We start from the raw sequence: 23,144 nt of genomic DNA, 5'->3' as shown, positions 1-23,144 counted from the left end.
GGATATAGAAGGTCCTACCTCATACTGGCTGAGGCGAATAGCGTAGATGTATTTTTAAAGAGAATGATCCCATAAGAACATAACAGGAGAAGAAATGGGCAAATAGGCTGATGAGATTAGATAGTGAGCAAAGACTTGTGGAGCATAAATGACAGCATGAGTAAGATGATTACTTAAATTGACACTTAGATTTCTACTGTCTCTGATTATGATCATCAGCCAGACCTTTATCAGTGATCTGAAGCTGTGATGCTTCCTGCTAATGTAGTCATTTTCCTCACTGGAAATCCAGTATTTAACCACTTTCTACATCAGTTAAATTGTTAATGTGCATTCTTTGAAAGTAATGTTGTCTTCTGAAAAATGCAGTAGTTAGAATCTTTTTAGATGATAATGCACTTCTAACTTTCTAGAGGTAACTCTTTCGCTTTTTAAAAAATGTGGGAAGGGCATACGAAGAACATAAGGGAGTTGTGAGAAAAGTATATTTGTCAAATTTTACTTACATTGTACCTTTTTGTGTGCATGTTACTTTTTAGACAAATGAACAAAGTGAAGATCATCCAGCTGAAGCGCGTGTAGTTGCTGGGCAGATCATAGATTCCAAAGATGATGTCTGGGAAGGCAAAGCTGAAGAACCCCAGCAATCTCCTTCTGAAGAAGATAGTCCAATCACTGACGATATGGAAGATGTTATAAAAGGTGAGCCTGAGAATCATCTAATCACCCACCGTCAAAGGAATCCACTGAAAACAACTTTAACCCAAAGTGGATCCTCAATGACCTCGCAGGCAAATGCATAACTTGGTGTCAGGCTGAACCATATTGGTAAAAAATGCAAAGACTAAGGAAAGGAATGACTTGATGTCCAAAGAATCTCTTAATAGTAATATTAAAAATGTGGATATGACTGAAATTATTCAATGGGTTATGACTATCATTGGTTTCTATATTCATTTTCTAACAGAATTTTGATTTTCACATTCAGTGGGTTGCTGTTACGTTTTAGTTCTGATTAGCATTAATCAATTGCAAATTGAGATTGTGATGTAGACACGCACTCCCATGACTTTACCAGTGATACTAAATGCAGCATTCTAAATTTGCTTCCAGTGCCTTGGTAAAGGGATTTTTCCTTTCTGGGTTGTATTATCTTGATTGCTTAACAAACAACCCTCAGCAACACATTTTAGGAGCTTGTTTAACTCCATCTGAAACTCTTGCATGTAAAAATAGAATAGTTGATCATATCAATCATGAGCTGTAATGAGCCAAAGTTGGTGGTGGCTTATGCAGGTGTTCTGTTCTCTCTCCAACCCCCCCCCTTTCTCCTCGTGATTAATCTTGTGCCACGTACACAAAGAAAGAGTTTCAATTATGTAGTCAATATGTTAGAGAGAAAAGGCAGAAAATAAATTTATTCTCTCTCAGGACATGTATTTCTTCAAACATTGAATCTAATAAATTGGTCGGGTTAAACTATTTAATAGATTATCTTAGACTCAATACTTTATATTTATATGGTAAGTGAAAGGATAAACATCAAGCCAAATGCCAGCTTTTTGTTTGTAAAGTGAGCATTTTGACTTAACTCCTTTTTGTGCATCAGCATAGTTACATAAACTTGATTTTATTTTAAATCTGGAAAAACTGAAATGAGGTGTAATTGGTAGAAAATAGTGAAATATTGTCTTGCACATTTAATTATACTCTTTCATTTTGGTTTCTGTTTGAAGTTCAAACTAATTGCATTATGTGACCATATATATAAAAGAAAAATGAATAATGTGGCATAATGCACACTACATTTTAGACTAACAAGTTGTAACTTTTATTTGATACATTTTTAATTCAATTTCAGAATTTTATGCAATCTGATTGCTTTTAATTGCGCAGCAGTTATTTTTCTCTTTATTGGCCATAAGACGTATGAACAGAAGGAGGCCATTTGGTCCATTGAGTTTGTTCTGCCATTCAGTGAGGTTATGGCTGATCTAATAACCCTTACTCCACTTTCTTGTCTTTTGCCCAAATCCCTTGAATTCCTTACTGATTAAAAAATCTCAGCCTTGAATATGCTTAAACTCACCTTGATCGCTGTCCGCAGTAAAGAATTCCGGATTCACTACCCTCGGAAAATAATCCTCCTTATCTTTGGCCTTAACTGGGCAGCCGCTTTGAGATTGTCCTCTTGTCCTAGACTCTCCCAAAAAGGGGGAAAAACCTCTCTGTTTCTGCTTCTGCTCTGTCAAGCACCCTGTGCCATCCTGAAAATGCCCCCTTTATTCCAACTCTGTCTTCTGTTAGTTAGCCAATTCTCTGTGCTATTATTTTACCTCGGGCACCATTATCTCATTTTAACAACCTAACATAGGATACTCTATCAAATATTATATACATTGATTCCACTTTATCAATCCTCCTTACCTTTTCAAAGAATTGCAATCAATTTGTAAGGCCTGGTTTTCCCTTTATGAAGCCATGCTGATTCTATTTAATTAAAATATGTATTTCTAAATGGTCTGTGATTACATCCCTTATAAAAGACTCAATTTTTCAAATGACAGATAATAAGCTAACTGGACTATAATTACCTTTTTTGTCTCTTTCCTCTTTTTGAATAAGTGTTAAATTGGAAAACTGACAGTCTTCTAGTACTTTTCCAGAATCTAAGCACGTGCACTATTTCTGTAGCTGCTTCCGTTAATGTTTTACAAAACATTGCAGCTAGTCCATAGGACTTATCACTTTTAGCCCTATGAATTTACAACTAGTGATCGATTTATTTCCTACCTCTCTTTTGCCCGTTGGTTATTTGGTACTTTTGGAGCATTATTAACGTTGTCTTCTATCAATACTGATGCAAAGTATTTATCCAGCTTCTTTGACATTTCCCAATTCCCAATTATTATTTCCCCACCTTTTTTCTGTAAGGGACCGTGTTCAGTTTGGCTTCTCTTATTTCCCAGTTGATATTTGCAAGTTTACCCTCAGTTTACTTTATCTTTGTTTTTTGGTCTTATGATTTTTAAAACTTCCCCCGTCCTCTGGTTTGCCAATAATCTTTGCTACATTGTATTTTTTTTAAAAATTTGATGCCACCCTTAACTTTTCTGGTTAAAGGAAGGCAACGCAATCTTCAGGATTTGCACTTCTGGCTACAGAGATGTGCATTAGTCACCCTAACTGTACTTCCCCCAAGCTCAACTACAGTCCTATTTCCTCCTCTGACTCAAATGACTCCCTAAACCGTGGTGCTGTGGTCAACTTATCATCCTCACTCTCATGCACACAGCTTGCAAGAACCTTGTAATTTGAGGACATCTGCAGGGGCCAAGACTTCTCAAATGAGTCCCCCATACCTGATCACACCCTCCTGTCCCTGGTCACAGGCTAAATTAGTGTTACCTAGAAAAAGTGTTTGTCTCCTGGAGCAAAGTGTTCAGGTAATTTTCTCCTTCCCTGATTTGACACAAGCTCTTTAGGTTGGCTTGCAGCTCCTTAACGTGGACCCTAACATCCTCAAGTTGTAAACACTGCAGTTGTTTGTGTTCTGGACCACCTTGGATTCCAACAGCGTCTATGTGATGCACTCGTAACGCATGACTCATCCTGCAGTCATTTAGTTTATTAAACAATTACTCTATATTCTGTACTCTTTACACTTCACTGTAATTATTTTTACTTGAAACTAGTATATTCTTATTCTTAACTTCGACTAGACCTTAAAAAAAAAAAATTGAAGGCCCAACTTGCTTTAAAGCCTAGAAATATTTGCCAATCCTGTTAAACAGTCACCTGCTCTGCTTGCACTTGTCATGTTCATGACATCACTCCACCTTGGCTTACATGTGTCTTCATTAAAAATGTTGTGTTTTCGCTTTTAGAATTGATATACAAATAAAGACTAAGGTCTTAACCATAATTCACTTTCTTATTCCTTTAGCTTTCCACTCTCAATTATGTTAGTACTTCTGATAACCACCACAGATTGAAATTTTATTTTTAACTGGCATATCAACTTTTCGTACAGTCCATAATCATAGTTGAGAGGCTGTTAGTTCCAAATGGCACTTATTTTACACAGTCTGGCCTGTTCAAAGACAAAATTCTATTGTTTTCTTAAGCTTGAGATTTTGTTTTTTGATTAAGTGGACATAAAATCTTGTTTGTTTTTTAATTAATTTAGATCAAACTGCAATTGGTGGCACTGCTGATGGTGAGCCCTGCGTATTTCCTTTCCTGTTCTTGGATCAGGAATACTTTAGCTGTACTACTGATGGACGAGATGATGACCGATTCTGGTGTGCGACAACGTACAACTATAATCAGGACCACAAGTGGGGATTTTGTGAAAGTGAGAGCTTTTCTCATGTTCAGTTTACACAACTGGAGCCTTTTCTTTTACAAGAGTTTTAACTTGTATTTTCATACATATTTCCGATACAATGCAATATAATACAGCACAGGAGCACATCCTTCAGCCCACCAAGCCTGTGCTGATTCCTAGTTCTTATTTAGACCCACTACATATTTTCCATGCACAATATCTGTTCTTCTGTTAGCCTCATGTTCATGTGTATATCAAGATATGCCTTAAACTTTGACGCATCTGCTACCGCCACCACCATTGACAGTGTGTTCCAGGTACCCACTACCCTCTGAAATATTTTCCCCGCACTTCTCCCCTAAACTTGCCTCCAACTCCCCCCAAGCCTTGAACCTGTGCCCTCTTGTAGTTGATCTTTCCACCCTGGGAAAAAGCCACTGACTATCCACCTTGCAAAATCTTGAATGTTAAGTTTGAGACAGGTGCTTTTTCAGTGTTTAGAAGTGCAATGCAGCAATCTAGAGAAATAGGAACTTCCTCCGTAATAGTGTTATTTATGACAACTCTGTTCACTGGTTCAATATATTTTCATTTTGGACTGTAATTAAATACTGAAGGATTACTTACGGGGCAGATAATTCTTAGCGTAGCACATGTCAATGTCATAATTGAGGTTGTTTTTGTTATCAGAGTCTGAGCTGATGAGGATGTTTGGATAAACCATGTGTTGAGTATATGAAAAGCTTGTATATTTAATGTATCTTTCTAATTTACCTCTTCATATTCGTGTGTTAGAAAGTCTTGTTCAGCATATTTGTGCCTCCCCCTGCAGTTAAACTGTGTTATTTTGCACCTGACTACGAACAATTTGCTACAGTGTAAACTAACGTGTGTGTAAGTAGACGAAAATACTCTGGATATACGGTTTTAAAAAGTGCCGATTGAACATTGTAGCAATTTAGTCTAACAGCATACTGACTGGTAGTTCTTATGCACAAATGGTTGGTCTGTTTTTTTCTAAGATAAGCTTTGTTATGATCTAACAACTGATTAGTACGCACTGTTCACTCATGGTATTGACAAAAGATGATTCACTGAAACATGTTGATCATGCGTGCTTATTATTTTAAAAGAAACCATCACATGATTAGCTCTTGCAATGCACATATTGCATATCCTGATTTTTCTTTTCCCTCCCTCAATCTTTTCCAATCTGAATATGACATTCTGCAAACTACATTTTGGTTTTTGACCTTTTTGCCTGATATCTGGAATATAGACCTACAGCACTGCCATCTAAATGATAAATTAATTAAAAGAAAGATATCAGTTCTACAAAGAATTTATCTTGGATGGAAGTTAATTGACTTGTAGGAAGGCATTTGAGACCTAAGGCAATGATGTTTAAAAGCTTCCGTTATGCAGCTAGGTTGGATTAATCTATTCCAATATGTGTAAGTAGCATGGCTAGGTTTTAATGTACAGGCTTTTAGAAGGAAAAAATGCATCTTAGCATAAATTAGAAGTTTATCTATCTGCTTGTCTTAAGGTATTAAGACTTATTTCCTTGTCTTCAAGCTGATGAAGAAGCCAGTCAAAGAAAACTTGCACAGGAAGCAGAGAGACTTTATCATTCTGGGATGAAAATGATTAACAGTACAAATAAGAAGAGTCAAAAAAAAGAGTAAGCATTCACAACCCTATATATCATTTTGATATATAGGGTTTTTACCCTAGAGTTTGTTGGCCTTCCTTTTGTTTATGGTGTCTAGTATGGATGCAGGCATGAGAAAGAACTTCTGTTTTGGTTTTCATTTGACTGGAATTGATTATTGTGCTATCTTTAATATTAGTTGATATTGTTTGCTTATTAATTTAGAGGCGCCACTCTAGTAGATGGACATGAAAGCCAAAAGAACTGTGAATGCTCTGAATCAGAGGCAGAAATAGAAATTGCTGGAAAAGCTCACCAGGCCTGGCAACACCTGTGGAAAGAAATCAGTTGACATTTCGGGTCAAATAACCTGAAGTCCTGAGGAAGGGTCACTCGATCGGAAGCATTAACTCTACACAGATGTGACAATACCCACTTGGGTTAGATAGACATGAATTTTGTCTTGCCTTTTAGGCTGTTAGTGATACCAGAATCCAATGTAAATAAATGTTTTAGAATATTTTTCCCGTTTAAGAGTCCTGGCAAATTAGGGCTGAGGATAGGGCTTTTAACTAAATGGTCTTGGGGGTCAGGGTGGGTGGGTGGTGGAGGTGGTGTTGTGGGTTGGTTCACTTGCATGGAAAGTTATGGAAGAATTTAAAAGGGAGGAGGCCTCAGCAGAGGTTAATAAAGTTTCCAGAAGAAGTAATAGAAGACACTATGGAAAGGGCCAGGAATCTAACTTTATGCACAGCAGAAAAGGGGACAACTATGAGAAGTGGGTGAGGGGGTCAGTGCAAGACTAAAGGTATTGTATTTGAATGCACTTGTATGAAACAAGGTAAGAGGTTGTAGTGCAGATTGAAATTGGCAGGTGCGATGTGGGTATTGCAGAGACATAGCAGTAAGGGGATCAGGGCAGGAAACAAACTATTCAAAAATACACTTCCTATTAAAAGGACAGACTGAGGGGCAGGGTTGCCTTGTTCGTAGAAATAAAATTAAATTGATAGCAAGAAGTGATATCAAGTTGGAAGGTGTAAGATATGTGTGGGTCGAATTGAGGAATGGCAAAGGCAAGGAACCCTGAAGGAGTTGTGTGCAGGCCTCCAAGCAGTAGTCATGATGAGGGGCAGGAAAAAAAAAATCGGGAGATATAAAAGGGATGTAAGAAAGGTTCTATGCTGATAATCATGGGGTCATCAATATGCAAGTGGACTAGGGAAATCAGGTTGATAGTGGGTCTCAAGAAAAGGAATTTGTGGAATGTCTGAGGTTTTTTGGAGCAGCTTGTGGTAGAGCACACTAGGGGAACAGTCAGTTCTGAATTTGGTTGTGTGTAATGAGTCAGACTGCATTAAGGAGCTCATGGTGAGGGAACCGTTTGGGGGCAAAAGACATATGATAGAATTCATTCTGTAGTTTAAGAGGGAGAAACTGGAATCAGACCTGATGGTATTACAATGGAGTACAGGGAACTACAAAGACAAGGAGGAGTTGGCCAGATTTGATTGGAAGGACAGTCCAGCAGGGAAGATGATGGAGCAGCAACGGCAGGTGTTATGGAGGTAATTCAGGAGAATGATGGAAAATGATGCTGGCGAAGTAGCAATGGGGATCGGAGAAATGGCGGAGGAACCGAATAGGTACTTTACATCTGTTTTCACAGTGGAAGAAACCAGCATACCAGAACATGAAAAGAATCAGGGGTGTGTAATGGCCACCACTAACAATAAATGCTGGGGACACTGGAAGGTCTGAAGATGGATAAATTGCCTGGAAAAGATGGGCTGCACCTCAGATCTGAAGGTGATAACTGAAGAGATTGTAGAGGTAATGGTATTCTTTAAGGAATTATTGGAGTCAGGGAGGGTCTCAGGACTGGAAAATGGCTAATGAAACATCCCTGTTTAAGAAGGGGGGGAAGGCAAGAACACAGGATACTATAGTCCGATTAGCCTGACCTTAGTCGTTGGTAAGATTTTAGAAGCCATTATTAAGGATGAGACTATGGCAGGCATTGTAATAAAAGGCTGAGTCATCATAGCTTCATCCAGGGGAGGACATACCTGACAAATCTGTTGGAATTCTTTGAGGCGGTAACAAGCAAGTTGAACAAAGGAAAGCCAGTGGACACTCTCTTTTTTCATTCATGGGACATGGGCATCGCTGGCTAGCTGACATTTTTATTGCTTGCCCCTCATTACTGCCTTGAACTGCTGCAGTCTCCATGCTGTGGGTTGAACACAATGCCGTGGGGGAGGGGATTCCAGGAATTTCCTTCAGTGACAGTGAAGGAATGACGGTACATTTCCAAACCAGTGTTGTGAGTGTCTTGAAGAAGGACTTGCAGATGATGGTGTTCCCATGTATCTGCTGCCCCTTGCCTTCTAAATGGAGCTGATTGTGGTTTTAGAAGGCACCATCTAAGGATCTTTGAATTTCTGCAGTGCATCTTGTAGATAGCAGCTGTGTGTACTACTGAGCTTTGGTAGAGGGAGTAGGTGTTTGTGGATGTAGTGCCAATCAAGCAGGCTGCTTTGACCTCTTGGTGTCAAGCTTTTTGACTGTTGTAGGAATTGTACTCTTCCAGGCAAGTAGGAGCTTCTGATTTTGCTTTGTAAATGTTGGGCAAGCTTTGGGAGTAGAAGGTGAGCTAATCACTGTAGTATTCCTACCCTCTTGCCTGCTGTTGTATCAACTGTTTTATATGGCAAGTCTAGTTGAGTTTCTGGTCAATAGTAAACTCCCAAGATGTTAACAGTTGGGGATTCAGAGGTGATAACACCGTTGAATGTCAAAAGTCTGAGGATAGATCATCTCTTATTGGAGATGGTCATTCCATCACTTGTGTGGCATGAATATTACTCACCGCACGTCAGCCCAAGCCTGGATATTGTCCAGACCTTATTGCATTTGAGCATGGACTGCTTTAGTGTCTGAGGAGTTGCAAATGGTGCTGAACATTGGCTGTTCGCCAATAATTGCACATTCTGACCATGATGGAAGGAATATCATTGAAGAAGCTGAAGTTGGTTGGGACAAAGACACAACTGAGGTATTCCTGCCGAAATGAACTGACGACCAACAACCACAATCATTGAAAGGAAACTTAGCACCTCTGTAAGGACACTCACCAACTTTTACAGATGCACCATCGAAAGCATACTGTCCAGGTGCATAATGGCCGGTATGGCAATTGCTATGCCCAGGACTGTAAGAAACTACAGAAAGTTGTGTGCACAGCGCAGACCATCACAGAAGCCAACCTTCCATCCATGGGTTCCATTTACATGGCCTGTTGCTGCAGCAAGGCTGCCAGCATCATTACACCCCAGCAATGCTCTCCTACAACCTCTGCCATCAGGCAGAAGATACAGGAGCTTGAACACATGCACCAGCAGGTTGAAGAACAGCTTCTTCCCTGCCATTATAAGTGATGAATGGACTGTCTAACTTCAAATAATGCTGATCTTGCTTAGCACACGCCTAGTACAATGTAACTTGTATGCCTCTAGTTTTTTTCATCCTATGATCTGTATGTCCTTGCTTGCTATGATCTGCCTGTATTGCCTGTAAACAAAGTTTTTCACTATACTTGTGTACAAGTGGCAATAAATCAATCAATCAATTTTCCTAGTGCCAGGCATGACTATAACAGCAGAGCACATATCCCCGTTTCCTGTCGATTCCAGTTTTGCTAGGGCTCCTTGATGCCACACTTTGTTGAATGCAGCCATGATATCAAGGACTGTCATTCTCGTCTCACCTCTGGAATTCAGCTCTTTTGTCCTTGTTCGAACCAGGGCTGAAATGAGGTCAGGAGGTTAGTAGCCTTGATGGAACCCTATCTGGGTGTCACTGAGCAGGTGCCTCTACGTAGCACTGCATGACACCTACCCTTCATTTTACTGATGATTGAGAGTAAACTGATGGGGCAGTGATTGGCTGAGTTGGATTTGTCCTACTTATTGTGTACAGGACATACCTGAACAATTGTCCACGTTGTCAGGTAAATGCCAGTGTTGTCCTTGTATTGAAAGATCTTAGTGAGGGGAGCAGGAAGTTGTTACTATTGCTGGAATCTTGTCAGGGCCCATATCCTTGGCACTATCCAGTGCCTCCATCCTTTTCTTGATATCACGTGGAGTGAATTGAGTTGGCTGAAGATTGTTATCAGCAATGATGGGGACCACTGGAGGAGGCAGAGATCGATCATGGCGGAGGGTTGCTGCGAATGCTTCATCCTTCTCTTTTGCAATGATGTGTTGGGCTTTTCCATTACTGAGCATGAGGATATCTGTGGAGCCTCCTGTTCCAGTGAGTTATTTAATTGTCCACCACCATGACCATTCACAACTGGATGTGGCAGGATGGCAGAGCTTCAATCTGATCATTGGTTGTGGGATCACTTAGCTCTGTCTATCACTTGTTGCTTATGTTGTTTGATATGCAAGTAGCCCTGTTCAGTAGCTTCACTAGGTTTTACACCTTATTTTTAGGTATGCCTGGTGCTGTTTCTGGCATGTCCTCCTGCACTCTATTGAACTGGGGTTGATCCCCCTGGCTTGATGATCCTTGATCAGTGGGAAATATGACAGGCCATGAGGTTGCAGATTGTGGTGGAATACAATTCTGCTGCTGTTGATGGCTGACAGCATGTCATGGATGCCCGGTCTTGAATTGCCACTTCCATTCAAAGTTTGTCCCATTTATCATGCACATAGTGTCACACAACACAATGGAGAGTATTCTCAATGTGAAAGCAGGACTTTGGCTCAACAAGGATTGTGCAGTAGTCACTCTTTCAGATGAATCATAGACAAATGCATCTAAAGCCAGCAGGTTGGTATGGATGAGGTCAAGGTTGAGGCCAAACATGATCTATTTGGATTTCCAGGAGGCTGCTAAATGCACCTAGAGTGCCTGGTATTAGGGGCAAGGTACTGGCATGGATAAAGGATTGGCTGACTTGGAGAAGGTAGAGTGTGGAGATAAAAGAATCATTTTCAGGTTGCCAGCCAATGACGAGTGGAGTTTTGCAAGTTTTCTTTTGGGACTAACTGTATTCACCTTATTCATTAACAATCTGGATGAAGGAACTAAGGACATTGTTCTTCAGTTTGCAGGTGACAAAGATAGAGGGGTAAGTAGTGTTGAGGAAGCAGACAGACTACAAAAGAACTTGAATTGGCTAGGAGAATGAAGAAGTGGCAGATGGAATACAATGTGGGAAAACTTGAGGTTACCCACTTTTTGAAGAAGGAAGAATCGAGGTGACTTTTCTGGACCGGGAAGTCTTTGGAAAGCTCAAGCAAAAAGGGACTTGGGAGTCCTAGTTCACAGTACTCGTAAGGTTTACGTGAAGGTTTAGTTGGATGTTAGCATTCATTTCAACAAGACTAGAATAGAAGAACAAAAATGTGCTCAGGCTGTAGAAGGCTCGAGTCAGACCACACTTGGAATATTGTGAGCAATTTTGGGCCCCCTATCAAAGGAAGGATGTGCTGGTGTTGGATGGGCTCCAGGGGAGGCTTATAAGAGTGATCCTAGGGATGACAGGCTGGTTGTATGAGGACAGCTAAGGACTCTGGGTCTGTATTCATGGGAGTTGAAAAGGATAAGGAGGGAATCTGTTGGAAACTTAAGAATACCAAGGCCTGGATAGAGTGGACATAAGGATGATGCTTCTATTAGGGGGAGAGACTATGACCTGAAGGGAAAAGCCTTTACAACTGAGATGAAGAATTTCTTCAGCCAGAGTTTGGTTAATCTGTGGAATTTATTGCTATGGGTGCCAAGTCATTGAAATGGATAGGTTCTTCATTAGTAAGGGAATCAAGGGTTACAGGGAGAAAGCAGGAGAATGGGATTGAGAAACGTATTAACCATGATCAAATGGTGGAGCAGACTTTTTACAGGCCAAATGGCCTAATTTTGCTCCTATATCTATGGGCTTTTAGTCTTTAGTATTGGAAGTATGACCAGAGCAATGTAAGTAAATTCCAGTGATTGTTAACTATTCGATGAAAAATGTGTCACCCTTATGCAAAAAAGTCTTTTGCTCGTAATGAAACCCAGGATGGATCTATCAGCATAGAGTATGCACATCTCCATACTTAGCTTTCAGCAAACTCCAGCAATGTTGCAGAGGTATTTGGATCCTTGGTTAACAAGGGGATGAAAGATTATTGGGGATATACAGGAATGTAGGGTTGAGGTTGAACTCCTATCAGATGTGATCTTATTGAATGGCAAAGCAGTCTTGAAGAGCCGAGTAGTCTACTTTTGTTCCTCAGTCATGTGTTTTTTTTCAGCTGGTTAATTGTCCTGCCATTGTCTTAGTCATAAATTCTTTTATTGGATACTAGTTACATGTATTGTTTTTTATGCCTTTTATGATCTAGAGGATATAAAATACTTGTCAAAGCAGCTGACATGGGAAATACCAAGGCCATGGAGAAAGTGGGCTATGCCATGCTGTTGGGTGACTACCTGAAGTTGAACATTGGCGAAGCTAAGAGTTTCTTTGAGACTCTTGCACAGCAGGGTTCTCCAAAAGGTCAAACAGTAGGTGTGCTTTAACTACACCATAGCTACGTAACTTAATCATAAATGATTCTAGTTTCAAAGGATATTGGTACCAATTGGAAAATTTTGCATGCAGTTTTTAAAAACTGATGAGCTTCAAAATCTATGAATTGTAATGTAATGTGAATGTATAAAATTAGACTCCCTCTTGGTGCATATTTAAAATGCAGAATTTTTGTGTATATGAGACTTTTAAAAAAAAAAAAATAAAAATTTTAGTAAAATTTGACTTGTAATTCATCCTGTACATCAACTGGCATGTTCTATGACCAAGTTCTTAAACTTTTCTTACATGTTTCAGCTTGGTCAAATGTGCATTATAGTTCAGTCTCTGCCTTTTTTGACAACTCGATATGTTTTGGTCTTGTTTTTGTACTTCATCTTATGTTTGAAGTGATTACTATTGTTCTGAGTAACCTGCAACTTCAGTGTTTCCTTAAATTGAAGAAAAATGTTTGAGCATGTGGATTGTATCATCCAAACAGTCCTCTCCAATAGAAGCTGATCTAGCTCAGAATAGTTGAGCGTTTCTTTTTGTTCGTATGCACTTGTATCAAGATTTATCTAGTTGTTTATCTTGGCAATGTATAGACACAGATAGTAGGAACTGCCGATGCTGGAGAATCTGAGACAAAAAGGTGTACAGCTGGATGAACATAGGCCAAGCAGCATGAGAGAAGCAGGAAAGCTGACGACACCTACTGATGGAACTTGGTTCCCTCACTGTCATCTCCTTGAATCCCCTCCATTGTCATTATCATGAGCCATTATCTTGGGCCTCTGCACAAACTATGTCCTTCCCTGAGTGCAGTCTTGGGCTGTGCTTCAGTATTCGATTTGAAACTAAGCGGAGTGTCACCGAAGTGCCAACTACTTCTGCCCTTCAGTTCACCACCATCTAATTGTTACTGCATCCAAAACTCTTCCTCTGTGCTATTTCATTACCATAGTCCTCACTGGCCTGTATTTAGCTCCCAGTTTCTCAAATGCCTAAGTTAAAAGTCTCAATTTTGTTTGTCTCTTCATTCTCTGATTCCTTTTTTACTACTGTGAATCTGTGGAGCCCTCATAATGTCTGCGTTATTTATGTTCAACTGACTGCTTTCTTGTGGAGTTCGTATTTTTTTAAAAATAAAAATACTGTTGATCATTCTTCTATTTTTCCTAGGCTCTGGAATTTTATTCTTAAATTCCGCTGCCTCTACACTTTCCTTTTGAACAAGCTTTGTTGCATTCCAGTCTTTCTTCCTAATGGCTGTGTTTACGCACAATAAAGTTACATGGTACAGTATCAAACATGAAATGAGACAACAAGGTGCAGAGCTGGATGAACACAGCAGGCCCAGCAGCATCATAGGAGCAGGAAGGCTGACGTTTCGTGCCTAGACCCTTCATCAGAAAACTGCTCCTATGATGCTGCTTGGCCTGCTGTGTTCATCCAGCTCTGCACCTTGTTGTCTCAGATTCTCCAGCATCTGCAGTTCCTACTATCTCTATCAAACATGAAATGTCAGGCTTACCTCCCAAGATTCACGCTAAACCTTTTTTGAAAACCTATGTAGTTATGTCATTTGATTTCAAACTACTCGTATGTACCAGTGTGTTGGAAGTTAGTTTATTGCATTAACTGCTTTAATTAAGTAGTTGAACGTTTGAAATCTCTAAATTTTTGTGTAGACTTCTGTTTTTGGAAGAGAAAGAAAAGAGTATGTTATAGTGATTTTTAATAAGAGAATTGTCTAACATACCTACTGGCCTGTTCTGTATCTAGGCTCTTGGATTCCTTTATGCATCTGGAGTGGGTGTCCATTCAAGTCAAGCTAAGGTACTTGTTTAATGAGGTCTAATTCTTGTTTTTAAATAATCTCACCAGCCAATTCACTGTCCCTTGCTAAACGTAGTCTTGTAAACATACTGACAACAAAACTGCCTCTTGTTGTATCCAGCTGATTGATTGCACATCTTTAATTACACACTTTCTGCTTCCTAAAGGCATTGGTATTTTACACTTTTGGAGCACTTGGAGGAAATTTGTTGTCACACATGATTTTGGTAAGTCAATGCCATGCATTCCTCTTGTGGGGTTATGTGGAACTATGCGATTTCCATTTAAAACAGTTGAGGTAAAATTTATTTTTGGGGTCATAAGTCTTTGCAACACTTCCTGAAGAAACAGAGCCCTTGAATATATTTATGGCAGATGCATTTTTTATTCATTCATGGGATGAGGGCGTCGCTAGCTAGGCAGCATTTACGGTCTCTCCCTAATTTCCCAGAGGGCAGTTGAGAGTCAACCACATTGCTGTGGTCTGGAGTCACATGTAGGCCAGACCAGGTAAGGATATCAGTTTCCTTCCCTAAAGGACATTAGTGAACCAGATTTTTTTTTTTCCTGGCAGTTGACAATAAATTCACGGTCATCATTTAGATTCTTAATTCCAGATATTTATTGAATTCAAATTCCACCATCTGCCATGGCAGGATTCAAACCCAGGTCCCCAGCACATTAACTGGATCACTGGATTAACAGTCCAGCGTTAATACCACTAGGCCATTACTAGGTAGATTCTTGTTGGGCAGGGTGGTGAAAGGTCATGGGAGGTAGGTGAAAATGTGGATTTGCCTTTACATCAGATCAACTATGATTATCTTGAAAGGCAAAGCAGGCTTGGGGACTAATCAGCTTGCTCCTGCTTCATATGAAGGTGTGTAAGTACTTAACACACATTAAAAGTTCACAGTGTGCCATGCTTTTGATTTATCAGACAATAGAGAAAAATTATTAACATTTAGCAAATATTAAGAGGGTTTGTAGCATAACCTCCTGTTCAGTTATGACCTTTATACTATAAATTGAGCAATGGAATATGAATTTCCATAGATCACTTAGACTGCAGTAAGTTTTGTAGCTATGCCCATTTATAAAATGTGGTCAATCGGTATTCTTTCAATAATGCATTTTTTTACTCTTTCAGGGTTATAGATATTGGGCTGGCATTGGAGTCCCCCAGAGTTGTGAATCTGCATTAACTCATTACAAACTCGTGGCAAGCTATGGTAAGCAATCAAATGCACCCCGGGGACTGCATGAATTTTGTATGTACAAATGAAGAGAATATTTTCGGTCCATGACCCTTCTCTGTGACTGCAGAAAGTTTGAAATACTTTAAGCAAATGGACAAAGGAGCATTGTGAAGGCATAATGGTGTGCTAGGGTGGAAGACTGTTTAATAACAAAGTTAATGGTGTGATACTTAATTGAGCAATAATGGGGCTAGTTTTTTAAATACAGAAGATTTCCAAGATTTTAAGTATTTGCTATTGTTATATACTTTCTGTGATCCAAGTAAATAGAGTTTTACACTTCCTGCAAGTGACTGGTTCAAATTTACAAAATTGCTTTGTACTAATTGAGGGCTGTTAAATATATTAACTAACTGTTTAGATGACTAAGTCTGTTAAATATAGGTACATTCAGAATTAGGCCATTCAGTTCATCTGCTTTACCATTTGATCGTGGCTAATATGTTTTTCAACCCCATTCTCCTCCCTTATTCCTGTAACTCCTGATCCCATAACTAATCAGGAGCTTATCTATTTCTTTCCTAAATACACTCAATGACGTGGCCTCCAGTGCCCTTTGTGGCCGTGAGTTCCACAGATTCACAACCCTCTGGCTGAAGAAATCCCTCCTCATCTCGGTTCTACAGGGTTGTCCCTTCATTCTAAGGCTGCGCCCTCAGGTCTTAAGTCTCTGTACTACTAGTAGAAATATCTTCTCCACATCCCCTCTATCCAAGCCACCAGCCACCAGACCTTGGCCACTACATCTTTGCACTTTCCCCTTTCCCAGTCTCCTTCAACAAACTTGTTTGCTAATGTACCAAAGTTTGAAACTGGCTAAAATTAGTAATTTTGGCCTGCTACTTCAATAGTAACAGCAGAGTGCTATTGGCATGTATTTAGTTGCCAATGATCTTGGGTGCATATGCATGTGAGAGAGAGGGTACAGTCTCTGGACTGAGTATCTTTGGCCTCCCCTTTGTTTTCCTTTTACAGATGTACAGATTCTCTTCTACTTTAAAATCTTCCCTGTTAGTCAAAACACAATGTTATCAAGACATTAGCCAAACAAACTTATTCATAAAATTTTATCATAAGCCCAATGCATAGTGGGGTGCTGCGGTTCGTTTGTTCGCTGAGCTTGTTCGTTAGTTTGCAGATGTTTCATTATCCCACGTCATCAGTGCAGCCTCCAATGAAGCGTTGTTGTGTTTTCCTGCAATTGTGGAATAGAGAATTCTGAAGTCGTTACATTTCACCAAGTATATAGTTGAATATTGATGGAAGACAAATGTGTACTTTGATGTTGCGATACCAGAAAGAGACTGTTTTGCCTGCAAATTCATATCAGAATTTACTCTAATTGGGGTTAAATCATTTTATTCATATCCTGTTCTTCTATCATTGCAAGATAGGAAGCGATAAAAGGGATGTTGATTTAAGTTTCTATTCAGTCACTTATTGGAATGCCACATAAGTTTTAAGTTTCAAGTTTCTCCTGCCTTCTGTTCTTCTTTTTACATTTTAATCTTCTTATATTTATGGTTAACATGTAGATCTGTGCCTGCATTTTCTTTGTTATTGGTGATTTTTATGACCCTACGGGGGTGACGGCACCAACTTAATGTCTGACTTACAAACGTAATTTTAAATATCCAACCTACCAACATTCCCTGTACTTACAAACAGCTGCTTTATATTGTCCTGCATTGTGTTCAGGCTGGTGTACAAATTGACTTACGAACGGACTTGTGACCGTAACCCATTTGCAGCCTGTGGACTGCTTGTAGATGTCCAAAAAAGACTTGAGGCATCTGGCATCATTTTTAAAGTTTTCTAGTTTGTTAGAATGGCACGGCAAATCTTTTTATTTAAAACCTTTGTTTAATAGTCTTGCATGTACAGGAATACTTTTGAATTAGAATTAGTAATTATAAAATATTCTATAATAGTATGAAATAAAAAGTCTATTTCCCGAGCTTGTCTTTCAGATATCATTGTGGATCGAGTAGTATTTCACTCTTTTACTAATGATTGAATTTCTTCCTTAGTTGCCAATGATATCTCTTTGACTGGTGGTAATGTTGTTCAGAGAATTCGTCTCCTTGATGAAGCTGAAAACTCTGGTGTTGGCAGTGGAATGCTGGAAGATGATTTAATCCAATATTACCAGTTTTTGGCTGAAAAGGGAGATGTCCAAGCACAGGTAAACTTATGGAAATTGTTTTGAAATATTTTGAATAAAAGTAAAAGAATTGCTTAGTTCCAAAACCGATCAATGTAAAAGTCTTGCAATTATTACCCTTCAGCTTTGTCATACAATCGAGTGTTTCTCCTCTTGGCATGTTTGTATTTTGTTTCAACTAAACTAAAACTTGCAAACATGACCATCCTTCAAGTGGAATTTTTGAAAGTAAAGAGTCATGTCCAGTTTTTAAAAAATAGCTGTCGTTTTATTTTTAAGGTTGGACTTGGTCAGTTGCATTTGCATGGCGGACGAGGTGTGGAACAGAATTTTCAGGTAACTATTTTATAAAGGTGCTTGAGAAATTAAACCATATGTCCTTAATGTTTCATCAAATATGTGGTTTCCACTGCATTTTTTAAAGACGTGGTTTTGTTTTTAAGCCATGCAGAGTCTGCACTTCTTAAAAATTAATTTTCCTATATTGTTTATTGATAAAGTTTCTAAAAAGACTTTTTTAGAAAATTAATCATGCTGTCCTTTCTTGTGCTAGACAGTCATTAGCCAAAGATTGTGTTGTGAGCAACTAAGAAATAAGGGTCCTAACTGTTTAAAGCCTGCTCCAATGCATATATGAAGGGCCACCACATCAAAACTTCAGGAAAAAAGTACTCTCTCTATTTCAGTTGGGTATCCCAAAGACTCTTGAATAAAATACCATTGCTATAAACCATGTTTAAGCCATGCTGGCCAAGTTTTCGATGTTTGATGGATACATTCCCCCACTTTTTATTTATTGCATTTCAGTAGCAGGAATTATTTCCTCTCTGCTTTAAACTTTTGAATTTGTTTATGCATATAAATCTACAGCATATAATTTAAATAGATACTTGAATTTATAGTGTTTTTATATTTATGTTTACAGAGAGCCTTTGATTATTTTAACCAAGCAGCAGCAACTGGGAATTCCCAAGCAATGGCATTCCTTGGAAAGGTAAATGTGTAAGATAACTGTTCACAAAGGTCAGACTGACTAGACCTGAAACTTAATATTTAACTTCTTTTTTTTGTATAAACAGATGTACTCAGAGGGTAGTAATGTTGTGCCCCAGAACAATGACACTGCTTTTCATTACTTCAAGAAATCTGCAGACATGGTATGTCGTTAATAACTGTCATTAAATTAATTTTTCTTCACTTTCCTATCTGATCTGATTAAACGCTTTCAGACATTTAATGGGTTAAATAATAAATTTTCAGGATTATTTTCTGCTCCTTGAGTGAAGAATATTTACGTTGATGAATAAGCTTGTTTTCCTCTCAAATATCTGGACAGTACGCCTCTAGGGGAGATACAGTTCAATTTTTAGGTGGGAGGTTATGGATTCTTCCACTACCCAATCTTTATGTCCAGTTCGCTGCTTGTTTTCCCATTCTGGTTATCCTTGACTGTACTGCGCGAAATTCTTTTTTTTTTCCAAAGGAGGGCCAATAAGGTGCCCTTAGCAGTGCAGTTGTACCCTAGATGTAAAATTGAAACCAAGTCACCCATTGATGACAAACTTTGAACCAATGCCTAAACCCCACTGACCGGGGTTACCAATTGGTAGGAACAAATTACTGCAGATGCTGGAATCTACTGAAAACAACAAATGCTGGAGATCACAGCAGGTCAAACAGCATCCATGGAGAGAGAAAGTTAACGTTTCAAGTCTAGATGACTATTCTTCAGAGCCAATTGGATTCTATTAATGCTCTAGGTCAGAATAGACCCACTAATAAGTAGACTGATCAGAAGGAATAATGATAGCATTGAGTTAATCAGCGAATCAGTGCCTTGAAATGTTCTGTTAACTGAGCAAACAATTTCTGCCGTAAGCCCAATGCATAGTGGGGTGCTGTGGTTGGTTTGTTCGCTGAGCTTGTTCGTTAGTTTGCAAATGTTTCATTACCCCACATCAGTGCAGCCTCCAATGAAGCATTGTTGTGTTTTCCCGCTTGTTATTTAAACTCTGGGGTCCGTTGGAGTTGGTTACCTCATTTCCGGTTTTTCTTTGCAATGGGGTGTATATAGGTTCTAATTCTACCTGTTTATTGATGGCCTCCATGGTGGAGAATCAAGCATCTAGAAATTCCCATGCTTGTCTCTGTTTGGCTTGCCCTAGGATCCTGACATTGTCCCAATCTAACTGGTGGTTCCCCTTGTCTGTGTGTGTGGAGAGGAGTGAGTATTGGTCGCGTCTTTTTGTTGCTAGTTGGTGTTCACATATCTTTGTAGCCAGTTTTCTTCCTGTCTGTCCGACATAATGTTTGTCGCAGTCCTTGCATGGAATCTTGTATATTATGTTGGTTCTGCTCATAGTGGGTAGAGGGTCTTTGGTTCTTGTTAGCAGTTGGCATAGGGTTGATATTGGTTTGCGTGTCGCTCTGATGCCTAGTGGCCATAGGAGTCTTGCAGTCAGTTCAGATGCGTTCTTGATGAACAGTAACGTGACAAGTGTGTTGGGGCGTACCGTATCTTCCCATTGTTTGTGTGACAGGCATCGTCGGACTCAGCTGCTCGGGTATCTGTTGTCTCTAAATACTTGGTGGAGTTATTATTCTTTCTGGCATAGTTCTGGGTTGCTGCAGTGTGTTGTGTCTCGTTGGAACAGTGTTTTTTATGCAACTGTTTGTGAGTGTTGGGGTGATTACTGTTGAAGTTTAGAACTTGATCTGTGTGTGTGGCCTTTCTATGTGCTTTGGTCAGAAATTCCCGATTGACCCTGCATTCTACTCACTCGTCTCCACTCATGCAGACCAGGAGAACCACCAATTCGATTGGGACAACGTCTGGATCCTAGGACAAGCCGAACAGAGACAAGCACAGGAATTTCTAAAGGCCTGGTTCTCCTCCAAGAAGGCCATCAATAAACAGGTAGAATTAGAGCCTATATACACACCACTGCAAAGAAAAACCAGAAATGAGGTAACCAACTCCAACGGAGCCCAGAGTTTAAATAACAGGCGGGAAAACAACAACAACGCTTCATCGGAGGCTGCACTGACTATGTTACCAGCAGGGTAATGAAATGTCCACAAACTAATGAACAAGCTCAGTGAGTGAACCAACCACAGCATCCACAACCCGAGCCACAAATCTACTCAAGAACCTTAGGCATAGTGGAGTGTTGAGAGATGTGGATCACTGTAGAGATTCTAAACCCAGTAAAGTGTTTAGATTTAAACAAACTGTGGTGGTTTCAATACTTGAAAGACTGCTTCCTATTAACTTGCTACGTTTAGATAAATCCTTTCATGAACTGACAATACTGACTACTAGCAAGTCTACACCTATACAGTTCCACTGATCAAATTCTTGCCTGAGTGAGATTGTAGCTGAAGCAGAAAATGACCTCATCTTGTTTTACTCTGCTTTTGATCTCATTTGAAGGTGGAAAAACCTTTTATGGCAGGTATTAACCCCCTGCTTTTGTTAATTTTCAGGGTAATCCAGTCGGACAGAGTGGTCTTGGAATGGCTTATTTATATGGAAAAGGCGTCCCAGTGGTGATTATTACAATTTGATCGTGTCTGATTGCTAGGTCCATTTTTAATCAGAATAATGTTATTTGCAACTGTGGAGGAAAGCTCAGTTTTGTATCTATTTGCATTTGGTCAGGCAGTTGTAAAGTCTGGAGACCGTGTGGTGAGATTGTTTAGTCCTAAAAGCTAACCTTGGGAGAAACAATGGGTAATCAAAATGCGCAAATTTGTTGTTTTTGATACCCAAATTGCAGTTTGGTTAGGAGAAGGTACACAATTTAAACTTTTTTTAAAATCAATATGTTGCAATAGCCTCAATCTTTTGTTCTACCGTAAATAACTCAAACTTTATTTAAACAACTAACTCTTCAAACTGAAGGAGAATGCTTTCGCATCAAGTAACTAACTCCACCAATCCTCAAACTCTTTCGCTGTGCTTTTGACACAATGGCTGGTGGTATTAGAGGAGCCATCGCACAATTGTGAGCAACCTGGTGACATCAGTGGCACTCTTGTTCCTTGTGGTTTGTCACAGGCCATGAGTCCATTTTGGCATTACTGTGAGCATGGTGGTGAAATTGGACATATCAAAGCAGTCGTACAAGATAATGGTGACCCTGATCAGATAATTTGCTGTACATTGCACAAAACAATGAATGGGCCTGAGATCTTGAAAAGTGCCCAGTCTGTCTCAGATTATTTTGAAGGTATGGAATTGCAAAGGTTTGATCAGCAGTTGAAGCAAGCTGCTTGTTCCTGCATAATAGCAATGTCAACACAAGTGGTGTTGGCCACTAACAGGATACGGCTGTCAAGCCAATGAGACAAATGAGTAATGTAGTGTGTGAAGCCTTTTTACAAAGCCTTTTTATTTCAAAGACTGGTGGATCATGTCAAACCACATATCCCTTGGCTATTGGCTACTTGCTTGTTGCGAATCAGCCTGTGCTTAAAAAATCCACACTATTGTCCAACTTTAAATGTGAGTTGGGCAGCATTTCCTCCATAATCCTTCGTTAGCATAATTCTTTGCATGCTATCAGTTTAATATTGCCATTTGGGCTCACAGAAACCCTTACCACATACAGGAAATTGCGTATGAATACATAAGAGCCAATTCTTTGAAGACAGAAAAGACAGGTATACGTGCCACCTGTTTCAAACCCATAAAAGTAGGTAACCTCTGGTTCATTTTTTTGATCTAGGTATTGCCCCATCAGTCACCCACCTTGTTGAAAATTTTAACAAAGCCTGGCAGTTAACTGCCAACTGTCATTTAATCTTGGCTTCTCTATGGCAGTGTCTCAAAAAATCAGCTCTCTCTTCTCATACCTTTTTATTACTGTTATTTTCCCTTTACTTTGGTATTACTTGCAAATTGTCCAGATGAGCGCATGATGAAAAATCTCAATTTTTTTCAATCAATACGGTCTATCCTTCTGTTCCAATCCCTCCAGGGCTTTTTTATTGCTCTAATCTCCAGTCCTGCAATCCCTCCAAGAATTCAGCATTCCTCCAACTCTGGGTTCATCTCCATCTTCCACTATTGGCAGTTGTGCCTACTGCTGTTCTGGGTCATAATCTCAAACTCCCTCTTGTACTACACAGATGCAAGATTAGTGATGCCAACAGCATGGGTTCAATTCCCTGAAGTTACTATGGAGGACACTCCTCAACCTCTCCCCTTGTCTGAAGTGTGGTAAAGCTAAGATTAAACTGCGACAAGTCATCTCTGTAATGAGAATGCAGCCGTATGGTCTCATGAGACTATGGTGACTTTATCTGGCAGTGGTCAC

The 23,144-nt window shown here is 39.5% G+C and overlaps 1 protein-coding gene across 1 annotated transcript in view; it reads left to right on the top strand.

The window, feature by feature from the left end:
* sel1l (SEL1L adaptor subunit of ERAD E3 ubiquitin ligase) overlaps positions 1–23,144 on the top strand; it is a 46,863-nt gene that overhangs the window by 7,737 nt on the left and 15,982 nt on the right. The window contains exons 3-14 of the mRNA XM_020512258.2: positions 540–702; positions 4,190–4,357; positions 5,909–6,014; positions 12,392–12,554; positions 14,347–14,400; positions 14,568–14,627; positions 15,551–15,632; positions 17,690–17,844; positions 18,103–18,159; positions 18,749–18,817; positions 18,903–18,980; positions 21,310–21,372. Of these exons, the coding sequence (XP_020367847.1) occupies positions 540–702; positions 4,190–4,357; positions 5,909–6,014; positions 12,392–12,554; positions 14,347–14,400; positions 14,568–14,627; positions 15,551–15,632; positions 17,690–17,844; positions 18,103–18,159; positions 18,749–18,817; positions 18,903–18,980; positions 21,310–21,372 (1,218 nt within the window). The remainder of the gene's footprint in view (positions 1–539; positions 703–4,189; positions 4,358–5,908; positions 6,015–12,391; positions 12,555–14,346; positions 14,401–14,567; positions 14,628–15,550; positions 15,633–17,689; positions 17,845–18,102; positions 18,160–18,748; positions 18,818–18,902; positions 18,981–21,309; positions 21,373–23,144) is intronic.

The sequence above is a fragment of the Rhincodon typus genome, chromosome 8 (assembly GCF_021869965.1).
Source record: "Rhincodon typus isolate 14 chromosome 8, sRhiTyp1.1, whole genome shotgun sequence".
In the NCBI taxonomy this organism is placed as follows: domain Eukaryota; kingdom Metazoa; phylum Chordata; class Chondrichthyes; order Orectolobiformes; family Rhincodontidae; genus Rhincodon; species Rhincodon typus.
Note: the sequence above shows the minus strand (reverse complement) of the source record. Positions and strands in the feature narration are given on the sequence as shown.